Source organism: Falco rusticolus, chromosome Z, assembly GCF_015220075.1.
Source record: "Falco rusticolus isolate bFalRus1 chromosome Z, bFalRus1.pri, whole genome shotgun sequence".
Lineage (NCBI taxonomy): Eukaryota > Metazoa > Chordata > Aves > Falconiformes > Falconidae > Falco > Falco rusticolus.
In genome coordinates this window covers 37,405,081-37,419,763 of record NC_051210.1, presented here as the reverse complement: position 1 = coordinate 37,419,763, position 14,683 = coordinate 37,405,081, and the positions used below count along the sequence as shown (strand labels likewise).

Sequence of the window (14,683 nt, the reverse complement as noted above, 5' to 3'; positions counted from 1 at the left end):
TGTCCACTATGTTGAAAACGAAATGCTTCTGTTCATCTTGCTGCCCAAGAAAGTCATCTCCTTCACATGTGTTACAAGAATTATCTCTGGATAATTCATGATGCAACATGTGGATTCAGCTGGCTTTCATTTATCATTATGCATAACTGCTGACCCTTGACTCGCACATCCATTTATTTGCTCAAGAAATCACATATTACATTAATTACAGAACATAAATATAATACAACTGATTAATACTACTGTAGTTCTATTTCTCCTGTAGTGAAAGAATCTTGAGACTTCAACTGTGTAATGATGAAGGGGGAAACCTATTATAAATTGTACACAGCTGTTCATTTTTCCTCAAATCAGATCCAAAATTAGGACAACAATACCTCTTGCAGGCATCACCAAGGCTGCTAAGATCTGATGAACAGTATGGCAAGTGAAAGTGCTTGCTCACTGCTGCCACACGAAGATAAATGCATTGCTGTAAGTTTTAAAATTTTAATTTACAAAAAGTGAAAAAGCAAAATAAAAACATGTTATAGGCCAGGTACAACAGCGTTTAACTGCACAGGTTGATTTTTCACATGAATGTGACAAGGAAGGAAAGACTGTTGACCAAACTGTTTATACTGGGGCTTCAATCCGGTTCCTGGACTTGAAGTCACAGTTCATTTCTGAGACTGGTCCATGCATACACACTGATACACACTGATGTATAAACTTTCCTAATGTGTTACTTACAACAGCTGTGATTTTCAAAGCCATTCAGAATATCTGGACAACCTTTTCCCTTTAATTTGTTATTTAAAATGGGTGTGTAATTGACTAGATAACTGGAAATCTTAGCCCAATTTTTAAGTAATTTCTAAATGTTCACCCAGTAATTTAAGTGCTCTTTACAAGCACTAATTCATTTAATCACAGAGTTGTCTGTGACTGGGCCTAATGGTTTCTCCAAAATAATACCCAAAGCCTGCAGCAGGGCCAGAGACTACACACCTCAGCCTCTCATGACTGAGCCACAGAAGGTTTTTTTCTTCTAGGAATTTGTGCTGCTTATCTTACTTTCAGGTTTTGCTCCTCCTAGCTAGCTGAGAGATAAAGTGACATATGCAATAACCAGAAGACAGAAAAAAGGCAACTGTAGGATTCCTAATGTCTGCCATCCTATGTTAGAGCTCTGCAACATGGAGGAAAAGCAAGGGCAAGAAGAAAGCAGGCAGGGACAGGGATGTGGTGCACTGCTAGAAAGGGAGTAAGTGCTTTGTATGTGTCAAGCACCATGCATGCTTATTAAGAAGAGATGCATACAGACTTCCAAACTAAATAGGTAGCTTGGCTTATCTTTTGTAACTGTTTTTTAATCATACTCAGTAAATAATGCATAGTACCAGAAGTCATATTGGCCCAAGACAGATCACTTTCTTCTATGACTAGTTTTGCAAGGTCTTAGAAAGACTTCTTAAGAGGGAACTGGTGTCTGTACAGTACTGTATCAGTATATCAGCCTTATTAATTCAGTACATATCTTGAGGCCTATGCTATGTTCAATGCACATGAGCAAGTTAATCAGCAAATGTGAATTTTAATAATTCCTTAATAATATTTTCTTAATATAGAATAGGCTTGTATGCCAAATGCTACATGACAAAGCGTGTGGGTACTTAAGACATTGCATGGGGATTTCTAGAGCCAGATGAATTAATGAAATGCAGATGAAGATGCTAGACAGATTCAAAAGTCACCTAAAACTCCTACTTTCAAAAGAGTTTTAGATCAGGAACTACCTGATCAGAACAACGAGTCTTCATTGTTTTATGATAAACAGAAAATTGCAAATCCAAAAATAACAAGAAAAACAGGAAGATATGGCTTCCTGCTTGGAAAAAATATCCTGTGCTCTAGACATGGTCAGAGGAAGATAAGACAAGAAAATGCCCACCATGTAGTCCAATATGCTGTAACTTCAACAGAAGAAAATATAATTCCAAGTCCGTTTCACCATAAAAGCCAAGAATTATTTTTGTATTGAAAGAACTATAAGACAAAGACACTTTTTTTCTGCAGACCATATTGCTCTAGCTCAGCAAATCTGCTTAAGTGTTAATGGTAGAGCTGTGCCTTTAAGCTAGATAATAAGAAAAGCACAACGCTATTCCAACTAAGAGATATAGTGAAAAAGACTGTTCAGAAAAATAAAGCCAAATTCAGTTCACCTTCAGGTACAGAATTCAAAAACAATAACTATCAGAACTGTTTCATAAGCCAAGGTCATTTTACTTCCAAGTGGTAAACAAATATGCCACCTGCACTGGAACTGAAAGTCTGCTTAGACATGAAACCATTATAAAAGGTCACTGCTGCCAATACCACAGAAATGTATATGATGATTTTAAAAAAGTACAGTAGTAAAATTATCAAATGTCCACACAGTCTACATTGCCTGAAAACCAGAATTCTGTGATTAACCTGTTCTTGTGCTTTTACATCCCTCATTAATGCAGTATATTGACAAATTAATGATTAACATTTTGTGAGGACTTATGGGGTCCAATTCAAAGCTGCTGTATGCAAGTGTAACTCAGAGTCAATGCATATAGACTGTATGATCAGCATCCAAGCCTAAAAATAAGTAATTTTGCTCATTTAATAAAAGAAATAGTTAGCTGTCTATGGTATGAAAAATGGCTTATGATAGACTATGAGCAACTGTAAGATGCCTCAAAGGTGTGAAATTCAAGCACTGTATCCAGTCACACCACTTCATATGTGTTCCTTTGCAAAGGATTACTTCATTTTTTTAATGCCAGAATTTGAAAACATGGTTTCCAGTTGCTACAAGACATCAGTGCTACAGTCCTCTGAAATCAATGAGCTCAGCAAATGCCTGCAAAACACCAATTCCTGCAGTTCTCAGAAAATACTCTCCTAGAAAAAGAAATTATTCATATACAGTTCTTAAGACGGTGCTGCACTTTAAGTACCACTCTTACAAAAATATCATGACAGGTTTAAAATAATTGTAATAAGAACCTAATACAAGCTCATTGTTTCTTACATACAGTCTGGAAAAGACAACAGTCTTTCATTTGTCTCCGGTATCGTGGTGATATATTTTTTTAAATACTTTGTACAACCAGTTTGTAATCTCACATCCTTGCATAAGAAATTACTATAAAAACCTATTAACATGCAGCTCAAAACCAGCTCTCTAGGCTAATTTTGACAAATACATTGTAGATGTTAAGTATATTCCAATTCTCACTGGCTTAAATGTCACAAAAGTTGTACCCTGATAAGTGCTTTATTTGGCATAAAAAAACCCCAAAAACCCAAAATTTTTCTAAAGCAGTTCCTTGCACATAAAAAGACCATGAAGAAAGTATCTTTTAAGCCCTGTTGGAGCTACAGTAATACCAGGTGAGAGATTTACCTGTAAAAGCAAAACTAAAAAGTGGACTCACAGTATCCAAGTATTATTTACTACTGTTTTGCCATCTTCCTGGCTTTCCCACTTTGGGGACACAGTTCAGCAGTTACTTTAAAAAACAGACTTGTACAATGTCTTACCTTGCAATCTGCGTTCTAGTATTGAAGTCAAGAGACCGCATTGAGCGTAAGACTTCTATACACCCCAAGTACTGTAAGGAAAAAGAAACAGTTGGAAAACATGTTATAACTATTTTTGAGTTCTGGGAGAAAATGCAGCTAATCATTAAAAGGCATTGTACAAATCTTATTTTTACTTTTGATTAATCCTTTGTGTCAGGTAGGTTTTTATGATTATGTACTTGTATGTCACAGATTTGTTCTATAAACATTTTATTTCATTTAAGTCTCAAGCCTGGTTCAATATATCTTTTTATATTTAACCTAATCACTGTAATATATGTAGTTCATAATGTGTTAATGTGTTTTTTGATTTTCCTCTATCTTAATTGTCCCATTTTAGATATAAAGCCAGTCAAAGTAAAAACTAATGTTAATGAAAAAGGAATTGTGGTAAAGTGAATTCATCTAGCACTGGTTAGTAGGAAAATCTTCTTTAAGAGGGAGAGAACTAAGCCTCACTAAAAAAAAAAGGTAAATTATGGTAGGGAAAGCTGAAAAAGGCACTGGCAATCCAAAGAGGATTCCTTAATAACCAGCTCAGGGATCGCTGGGATCTAATATTTTCATTAAAGATGCTAGCATAAAGATATAGGAAAATGCTTACAAAATATACTAATAATCCATGAAGAGAAATGGCTTCAACAGGGCCATTCAAGAGAGGAATGACACAAAGGTTAGCTAATGTTAGGAAAAGACCAAAATTTTTGGCCCAGACTTCTGCCCTGCATCTCTATAAAAAAGAGGGAGTACCGTTTGGAAACATGTTAATATATAACAGTATCTATCACAAGGGTGAGAAGAACTTAGGGGAATCTTCTAGACTTGCTTCCAAAAGTGGGCGTAATTTGCAGGTGCTAGAGTCTACATGCAGCTACATCTCCTGTTGGGTATTTGGATAGTGGCTTTGTACAAAGCAACTCATGACTGGCAGTCCCATGGCAGTATCTTTGCATGTAGGTTAGGTATTCAGCCATACACCTGACTCTTGAAAGTCAGGGGAAACAAGGATGAGTCTTTACATAATGAGCCTGATAATGTTATTCTAGTACTGTGGGTTTATATCAGTTTTGTATCAGTTTTTATACCTATTTGCAGCATAATGCAATCTATTTGGGTATGACACGGTGCAAAAAATCAAGTGAGGCCACCACTTTGTGTCTGTTTGGGAATTTTATTTATACTGAAAAAACGGTGTTTTAAATAAAGAATTACTACATCAGTAACTATACAATCTACAATTTCAGCAATGCTTCTTCTATAGAAACGTGTATGTCACAAATTGTTTACAAGCCAAGGGAGTATCTAATTTGTTTTCACATGTCCATTATTATGTAATTTATTGCTATCAAATGTTGTGAAGTCATTACCACACTGAATAAAATAGACCAGAATATCAAGTGACTCTTATTCATTTAATTGCTCAAAGTTGGATTATAATAGCCCACAGTTTCTGGGAAGGGTTGTTTTGAGATCCACTTCCTAGAATTTTTTAGAAATCTCCTGCAATCTTTTACATTTTCTGAAAAGCTTGTAAAATCCTCCTGTAAAATGTCTTGTTTATTGAGATCCTGGCACATGGAGCTTTCAAGCTAAGGGTCATACTCTCAAGCTGTTTATATTATCATCACTCCTCTGTAAGTGCAAAATTAGGTAAACATTGTATCTTATTACAAGAAGTTTCCTTTTTTTCCATATACTTCTGCCTGAATACTTAAAGCATCCAGAGCAACATTTTTATGCAAGAAATTAATCCATTAACTCTATTTTTAAGTATCTCAGAGGGTGATTTGATTTGCTTGGAATTAAGTTTGTTAAATATCAATTGAGATAATCAGCTGAAGTCAGTTAACTCATGCCAATATAGAGCAATGCAATACACTTTCCTGTACTGTTCTTATGTAATTTTCTTTTAGATCTAGGATGCTTTTCCAGATAAATTTTCCCAGATATTTATTTCATATGAGATACATTTATAATTAAATATGCTGTAAACCATGTAACTATTCAAAGGTATCTCTGTGACTTTTTTATACTGAAATACTTGTTTTTCATCATTTCATCAATGTGTTTATTTAGACTGCTCAATACTAAAACACTCTTGGATTGCACTTGTTCCTTCACTTACCCAAATTTGCCACACGTCTTTTAAAGTGAAGTAATTGTACAAGTTTGAGAACCAGGTCTAACATTTTAGAAGCAAACCCTGGAAGGTAGTTTGACAAGTACATGCAGGCGTGCAAATAAATACACAAACACATATGCACACAAGTCACTGTTAAAATAAACACAAATAATTAGACAAATACCCATAAACATACTTAGAAGGCGTGCATTTAGACTCCTTTGAGTCATACTACCTGATCTGCACTAACAAAAGTAGAGACAAAACCAGACTGAAGGAAGGTCAGATGGAAAAAATACCCTGTACTTGTTTTATGTGTAGCACAAGAGACAGCTGAACACAACATAGTAAGGCTTGCAGTATTCCTGACTGATCAAGGCAAAGATGGCAACTGATTTTCTGGGATAGAAGATGTGAACACTTAATCACCACGGCATGTTTTCAAGTAACGAAATTACTGTAAAAACTGACATTCAAAAGGTCCAAAGGCCAACTACAGGGACATATAACTCACCTACTGCTATGCTTCAATTATTCCCCAAGACCAACATTGCTCTCTAAAAATATCCATTTGAAGTACATCCTGACAAGGATCCACAGAAAGAAGACATACAACCAAGATAGCAAGTAAATAAATTATTCATTTATTTCAACAAATAAATATCCTGATTAAACAGAAATGGTATTTTTTGCTTTAGGCATTCCATAAAACATTTAAAATAAAGTTATAAAACAGTCTATTTCTAAAAAAGTTCCTTTCACCCAGCACTTAATGTACATTCTAACCAATCAGCTCCTGTATGCTGTGATATTTATGCTTGCATCCTCTAGTATCCTCCCTCTCATTGCTCATATACCGAAGTGCAGCCCACCTTGAAGTAGGAAGATCTGGGACTACCAGTTCCAAGTTCTCTCAGATAACGTTCTGCCTTCTGTCTACTTTCTGATATTTGAATGAGTTTCCAGCTTGTATACCTTCCTTGAATGGTACTATGCCCCGAGGAAAAAGTCTTTCATATGAATGAAAACCTTCCCATTCAGAGGTTTTAGTTTCATAACTAGTACTTTGCATGCTAAACAGCACCTTGCAGGAAGCTGATATAAATCTAAAAGCAGAGTGCCACATACTCCTGGGACCATACCTCTCTCATTTCATGAGGTTCCAACATCCTCACTAGTTACAGTTTTTTCAGGTAAATGTAAGAGAAGGCCATATATCCCAGGTTTCTGGTTTCTCCCATAGGTGAAGATTTTTTCCATATTCCCTGAAGTACCTCTGTCTTCTCTATGTCTTGGTCAGAAAATTCTTGGTTAACAACTAAAATCCTTTACTATACCCTGTGTAAGAAAGGGTATTGAGTTCCCACAACATCTGTCAGAAACAGACAATTCAACACACGAGTGCTGAGTGCGTTCATGTGCTTAGAGTGAAAAGGCAAATGAGGGCAGTCACTGTCACTTTTGCTCCACAGACATGAACAACCCTGTTCAGCATTTTCTAACAAGCTCTTCAAAACACCACGTTACTTGAAGAAATACTCCATTGTTTGACTCAGAAGCTAGTAGTAACAACAGCAATAAATATTTTTATAAAAAAGTAGCAAGATGTAGCTCCATACAGAACTGCAAATGTCCAACCTAGGAGTGACAAATGCATGAATGCTTGAACACTTGAACACTTGAAATGCGTATGCATGTCTGATAGCAGACAAGTATCTGCCCTGAACATGGGTAGCATGAGGATCTCCCCATTACCTGCTCTCAAACAAAACAAGGACTCCTAATCTCTGAGTCTGAACTACTGGAGCATAATTAGCTCACGAAAACTGCATGGGTATTCTCAGTAAGTTTTTCTCAGACTGGTTTTAATCTGTATAACGGATGACCATCATCAAATCTGACAACCGCAGATTGTGCTTGCAAAATGACAGCCTCGTGCCAGTTATGTAAGAGATAACATGGTTACATCAGCAAACAGACATGCACTTGTGTTGTTAGCCAAAAATTAGCCAGTGCTTTCAAATACTGATGTACCTGAAATCTGCACTAACGTTGCATAGCTGCTGATAATACTGCAGGGGCTCAAAAAATAGATTCGGATTCCAGGGGTTCTGGGTGGTGTATATACAACTAGTTTTTGAAAACAGAAATCTCTAAAACATATTACAAAATACCCTGTAATAAGATGGTCAATTAATTCACTGCAAGTTTCTCACCCACAGGCTTAGGCTGTGCTGTTACTTGGCAAGTGCAAAAGTGAGCATCTTTTTACTTGCCACATCTGTTCCTCATGTGTATCTACAGTCACATGCCTAAACTGTCATGATCCCTTTTGGTTTTTTGCGGGGGAGGTGTGAGGGGTGTGTGTGTGTACCTGTTTGGTTGGTTGGTTTTGTGGGGATTTTTTGTTTTGCATTTTATTCTTGCTAGCCAAAAAGCTAGTCCAGAACTAAAGCATGCCATGAAAGTAAATGAGTAGTTAGTATGAACTGACTAGTGCTACTTAATTCCAGTAGAGGACTCCCTTATTTAAAAATAAGAGCTTTTATTTCTGATTCAGATTGTATTGCTTCTATTGCTACATGCATCTATTTATGCATCAAGATGACAATTCTTTCTAATTTCAGATATCATTAAAAGCCAAAGAGGCTTATGAAATGAGCACTGAGAATTCCATGATGTTACACAATACTTACAACTTACTTTCAAGTTTGCCATCTACCCTAAATCATATTAAGATTCAAGCCCAGATACACCCTAACGAGCAGAGCATAATACGAAAACAGTAACAGCCCAGGACTTGATTTCAAGATGGTAAGTTTGCCCACATATAATTGTAGAGCCAGTCAAGATTTTTAACATCCTTATTGGTCCATGAAAATGAGAAGAAAAAAAACCACAAAAGAAACCCAAGTCATAGCCAGAGACTGCAGGATTGATAATGGCAAGTATCTTACATAATGCGTTTTTCTCTTTAGCAAATTAATATGAAACAGTAAACCTGAATCCTTTTGCTATCGTATTAGATGATTTTCCCAGCTTAACTGAATTTAGAATACCCACTCTTTAAACAACTGAAGTGAATAAAAACCCAAAAGAACAAGGAACTGCAATCAGGTGTTCCCTTTAATAAAGTAAGTAAAAGAAAAATAATAGTAAGTGCCACAATATTTCCTTATTTTTTTAAATTGTGCATTAAATGAATATTTACTACCATGAATACCTTACTAATTTGACTGAGACATGCACCACAAACTACCTAACTCTGCTAATCAGCAGGTAAAGATCACAAAAAGAGAAGACAGCTTATCATAACATACATTTGCTTCTTCATAAGGAGATCATAGCATAGTCATATGTATTTGACTAAACCACATAGAATCCTGCAGCAGCAAATTTATTAATTTTGTGAAGACAGTGGAATCTTACAAGCATTACAAATTCATGAAAACACTAAACTTTTATGTTGAGAGAAAAAGTGAGAAAAATTTTTTTCTGAAATCCTTCAGGCACATCCGGCAATACAAAATCCTTGCCAATACATAAAATAGCCCTCTGATTGGTGGCTGCTGGGTATTTCATAGTATCCACCTGCTAACAGAGGCAGTAATAAGTCATTGACAAAAACCTGTCTGAATAAATACAGTAACAATATAGTCCTTGCTATTTTTAAGATAAACTGGGTACAGGGTTATACCTAGAATTTGAAATACATAATTATCCTTTCAGCTACCCGTACCAAAATGCCTTACTCTATGGTAAAGCACTTCCCTGGAAGGCTGTATTGGCATGTGGCAGCAGGACCTTTCCTTCCACATCTTCAGGAGGAAAGGTAACTGCTTGGGATTTTTGCCATCAGATCTTCTACACTTACTCAGTCAGTCTACACAAGGAGGACATAAAGCTTCCACACCAGTTTTGCAGCCTTTGAATTCGACATTGTGTGCAGAGCCCTGTACCAGGCTAGCTCATCAGATCTGTGTGCGAGGTAGAGAAGGTCTGGAGGTATGGCTCTGCATCCAGATTCTCATCCAGTTGTGAGAATCCTCTTTTTCATCGCGTTACCTCCAGCCCGGGTTCTCCACCCAGCGTGCAAGAGCCAACGCACACCCAGAGCAGAGCAATTTTTTTGTTGCGTGTCTGCCCAGAGATGGGTGCTGGGTGGTAAATGCACAAAGCTAGCACACCTCTTAACACAAGGTAAAACATTTTATTCACTTTGAACATTTGTAAACAATTATGCTTAGTCATACTTAATTCTCACTGGTTCTTAAGGGCCTCATCTTCACCAAGTTCTGTGGGGAGGGGGCTTTCTCAGTAGCAGGCTTTCTTTGCTATAAGGTGGATCTTCTAGTATGCTAATTAGGACAGTTCACATCTAGTGCCAGAAATTTTGGTCTCATTAACCATTTGGTTCTCCTTGAGCTTATCTTGTTATTTATTAGCTTGACGTATTTATGGTGTCTATTCATTCTCCCAAGGCCATGTTTTGTTAACTGTTTATAAGGATTAACTAACATCCTTTGTTTTTCAAAATCTTTCTTGTTACTTTTCCCCCCCCATTTTATTTTTAAAGTAAATAATTCCTGTATCAATCTGAAACAGTGGCTTCTCATCCTGACCATAAGAAATGGCCCAGACATAGAAAACTGACATTCCTGAGCTCTTCTTCACCTAGATTTTCCCATTAGCAAGGCAAAATGAAAAGGAAAGAAGGAAAGGAAATAAGGATAGCATCTTAAATAACAGTAGGGATGCACTGTATGTTACTAACAAACCCAGCAAGCTTCTTCAGGGGCTATCCTCTTAAGCAGTTACAATCACTTGCTAATAATGCTTAGTTTTTAACAACAGCTAATACTGACCAGTATTTACATCACTAACGCAAGTTTGTGCAAAATTTTGTTTCCAACAGTAATGACACAAAATATGATGTTCTTATACAGCAGGTTGAAAAGCATAAATCCTCTCACCAGTTAACAGAAAGACTTTAAAACCTTTTCAAAACAGCTAAATGGTTCAGTTAATTGGGCTAAATACGGAGACAGCCTATGTTTTGAACTCACATTGAATAAAAAGATTGCTTTAGAAGGAGGGATACTCTGAAGACATCTCTGCACAGCAAGACTGAAGCTGTTGTGCATATACTATCAGTACAGCTGATGAAGTAGGATATGAGCTGATGTCATTAGCAGTTATGAGGCCTGAAGACTGTGGGAAGCTCCTAAGGCTGAATCTACACTTGAAATCTTTTAAATAAAGAGGTACTGCATTCATACTGAAAATGAGTATATATAAAGGGACTTCAAACATACGATGCTAGTCATTACATCACCTAATGATGTGGCTCAGCTACCTGACTGAGACATAGATCCCGGTGGGAGCTTGATAAATCTTTCTGGACTCAATGGTCAGCTAGCCCAGTGGAGCACAGCTAGTAGAACAAAAGGTAGCAATATAGGGAGATAATTCTTTGTATTACCAAAAAGTCAGCGTTTTCTGAAGACCTGCACTTTAATGTGCAATAAAGCTTTTTCTTTTGTGTTTATATTTTGGTTTTTTGCTAACCCTAACAGCTGCCCAATGCTAAGAATGCCAAACCTCAGGCAAACCTTTTCCTGGTAGGTGGAGAACAGCTGTACATTGTCATGCTATCACCACAGCAAAAATCCCACCCAAACTCCAGCACCACAGAAGTCTGCAGGACACGCTTTCACTGCAGGTGTTGCTGATAACACAAAGCACTCATCTGGCATAAGAGGCAGCCTTTGGCAAATACTGGCTACCATTGATAGCAGCATGGTGGGAAGGTCTTGCATGCACACAACCCTTCAGATTTATGTCAGTTTACTTAGATATTTTAAGCGGAAGGATGGAATGGAAGATTAGTTCTGTGACATTTCTAAAGTAGGGTGAGTTACAATATTAGAAAAAGCTGTGGGCAGAAGCAAGACTGGATATTCAGAGAGAAATAAATTTGTATGAGCAGTAGTCACAGAGCTTTAAGTCAGCTGCTAGAGATTTCAGTTTCTCTGGTAGTTTGGGATATAAATATTTGCCTTTAAATGTTCTGCTTAGCTAAAAAGAAACACTATATTGAGATCCTGCCTAACATGAGTGTTATTCTCCCAGCCATGCCATAGTCTCCTGCCCTTCTCTCCCCTTGGGGCCAGACACATCTTCAGGACTACTGAAGATGCAGATCCCCAAGGGTGACCTGATGACTGTGCTCTACCAGCTTAAGCTGAGGGACCCACTCTCTACCACCTTCCCATGCTTCCCCAGTATCTGCACAACACCACACCTGCTCAGGGTAGCAGCAATCCTGCATAAAAAACACACTGGCAGCCTTGTTCTGAATGAGGAAAAGACCTATATTTAGACATTGTCTGAATCTAACACCAAAAATCTATTATAAACATATGCTGCCGTGAAAAACAGAAAGGCACTCTTCTGTGCTTTCATACTTTTGCAGTTGGTAATTTTTATACCAGTAAGTAATCATGTATAGAGCTTTACAGTGAATCAATATTTCCCCTAAAGGGTTTTTTCTCATTAAGGAATGCATGTTCTAATCCAGACAGAAAATGCTAAGTAATGATTGATTGAATGGAAATGGAACGGAAAATCTAAAAACAAGTCTTCTTCAGGGTTCAACTACAAATAAGCCTTGACCCTCCAGCTGTAAATTTATCATCACAAATTGCTCCATAAGACAAGTGAACCAACAAAGCTTCTGAACTAGTACAAACGATGATGGATATGATGTCAATTGCATTTGTCTTGGAAATAGGTGGTTTGCTTCTTCAAAAATGAGTGAGAGGAGAACTGAGTTCTCCCAGGAACTCCTCCAACTTTGGCCAGCATCTAGCTCTTTCCCATTTCTTCTGGGCTTCTGAAGTATAAAAATATTTCAGATGTCCCTACACATGTGGACTTCAACAATTCTTAACTGGTGAATGTTACCCTACTCTTTCAACAAGCTGCCTTATCCTATTTGAACACAAGGGTCAGGTTTGCATAACTAATAATAAAGGAGGCAAACTCATGTGTTTTCTGCATGAGATCAGTACCTCCCAGAAAGTACTTCTGTGATTTATACACTTTCATTTGTTAATTAACACATTATTTTTAATATTATTCAAGGCTATTTTGGCAACTTATAATGTTTACTGTGTATTGCTTCTCTATTTTATTCTTTGAACTGAATGCTTGGATTTTCAATAACAGGAATGGTGCTAAAACTATGCTATTAAACTGTTTTGGTAAAAGAGGTAACCTTCATAAGCTCTTCTCTTGATTTAATTTTCATAGTAGAGTTATAAAACATTTTCATAAGAGACTGCAGGGAAATAAGACTTTCTTTGTATACCTATGCCTTGATATATTTTGATTCACTGCACCAAACAGAAAGAGTGTTTGTTTAGCATCCAGAGTACAAAATAATAAAAAGAAAGGTCACGTTTTAAAATTTTCACTGCATGACTGTGAGTCACTGCATATTTGCTAGACATCTAACTTTAATCATGTAAATCCTTTTCCAGTAAATTTGCTGAAGATTTTCATATGTAAAGTCATAAGTAAAGCAAGACTGACTTCCAGAGGGATGCTGGAATCAACTATAAAACAAAGTGCCCATCATTGACTAATTAATACTGAAAGGCTGTGAAACTTTTTCATCTAAATAAATTCATCCTAAGTCTAACCCACTGCTAGCAGAAAAAACAGCTTCTAAACAAAGGAAGGCAACTATATTGTTCTATTTCACATGCCTTTGTTGCACTGAGTTGCTTAAACGATAAAAAAGAATCAGTCTGCCTTAACATGACAAAAAAAAATAATTATATGCACCGACTTTTATTTTCTCTGTATTCTGTAAATGCATGTATTTTTTTATTATACACAGATCTTGAAACCCTATATATTAACTTCAAGTATGCACAAATGTACAGTGTTGCTGTTATTAAAAATGCTTATCAAGAGTCCTTAAGTCTAAAAATTGCTAATTTTTTATTATTTCTGAAATGCAATATATAAATGTTTATAAAAATACTAGTTTTTGCAGGTACCCGTATATATCTTTTAATAAACTGACAAATATGGATATATACAAAAAGAGATCAGGATTTTTCAACACTCAGAAAAAGCTAGGAATGGGTTATTCCTTTTTCTCCCACGGAGATCACAAAACCTGTAAAGACCTTCTTCAGCAGCTAGGGATTCCTATAAACAAAGATACCTTGGAGAAGATGAACACCTGTTGAATGCCTCCAAATCTAATTAACAATGAGGCACAGAGAAAGCACAGCATTTGCAAAAGAGAACATACTCATGTGCCACCAATATCAGGACAGAAGGTAGAACAATACTAAACAATACTTTCCATGTCTGTTAACACATTTCTGAAGTATGATGAAGATTTTACATAACTAAATATTATCACTTGCTGGGGAAAGGAGATATCTGAAGAAAAGGTGTGCAACAATGTGCAATATTTTCACTGTATTTCAGATTATAGTTTCCTTTTGTTGTTAGAATGTATTTTCACTTGACTTTAGTATAATACACTGTATTTTTTATTCTTTTCCTGTATCAGAGTTGCAGACAGGAGTAGCTGTATAAATCTCCACACAACATGAGAATATGGGGCATCTTACCAGCAGGAAAACAAAAAGTCTATCCCACAAACCTCTACAAGAAAAGAAGAAACCATTCTATTTGGGACACATCTACAATTCTCACTACATATTAATAGCAGTTTTACATTTGTCCTCTGTGAAAGCATTCTGGCAGCATCTCACAGTCAAATCATACAGTAACGATTCAGAACACCTTAGGAAAAAAAAGAGAAAAAAGGAAAAGGATTCAGCTAGGGGAAGAATATATTTTATCTTACCTTGAAAAGCAATTACTTAAGTCAACTCTAAAGTCTTATTCTTGCTAGTAAGGGGATAGATA

At 36.5% G+C, this 14,683-nt stretch overlaps 1 protein-coding gene across 1 annotated transcript in view; it reads right to left on the bottom strand.

Annotated features, from left to right (window-relative positions):
• SHC3 (SHC adaptor protein 3) overlaps nucleotides 1-14,683 on the bottom strand; it is a 56,239-nt gene that overhangs the window by 31,082 nt on the left and 10,474 nt on the right. Inside the window, exon 2 of the mRNA XM_037372622.1 lies at nucleotides 3,562-3,632. Coding sequence (XP_037228519.1) covers nucleotides 3,562-3,632 — 71 coding nt within the window. The remainder of the gene's footprint in view (nucleotides 1-3,561; nucleotides 3,633-14,683) is intronic.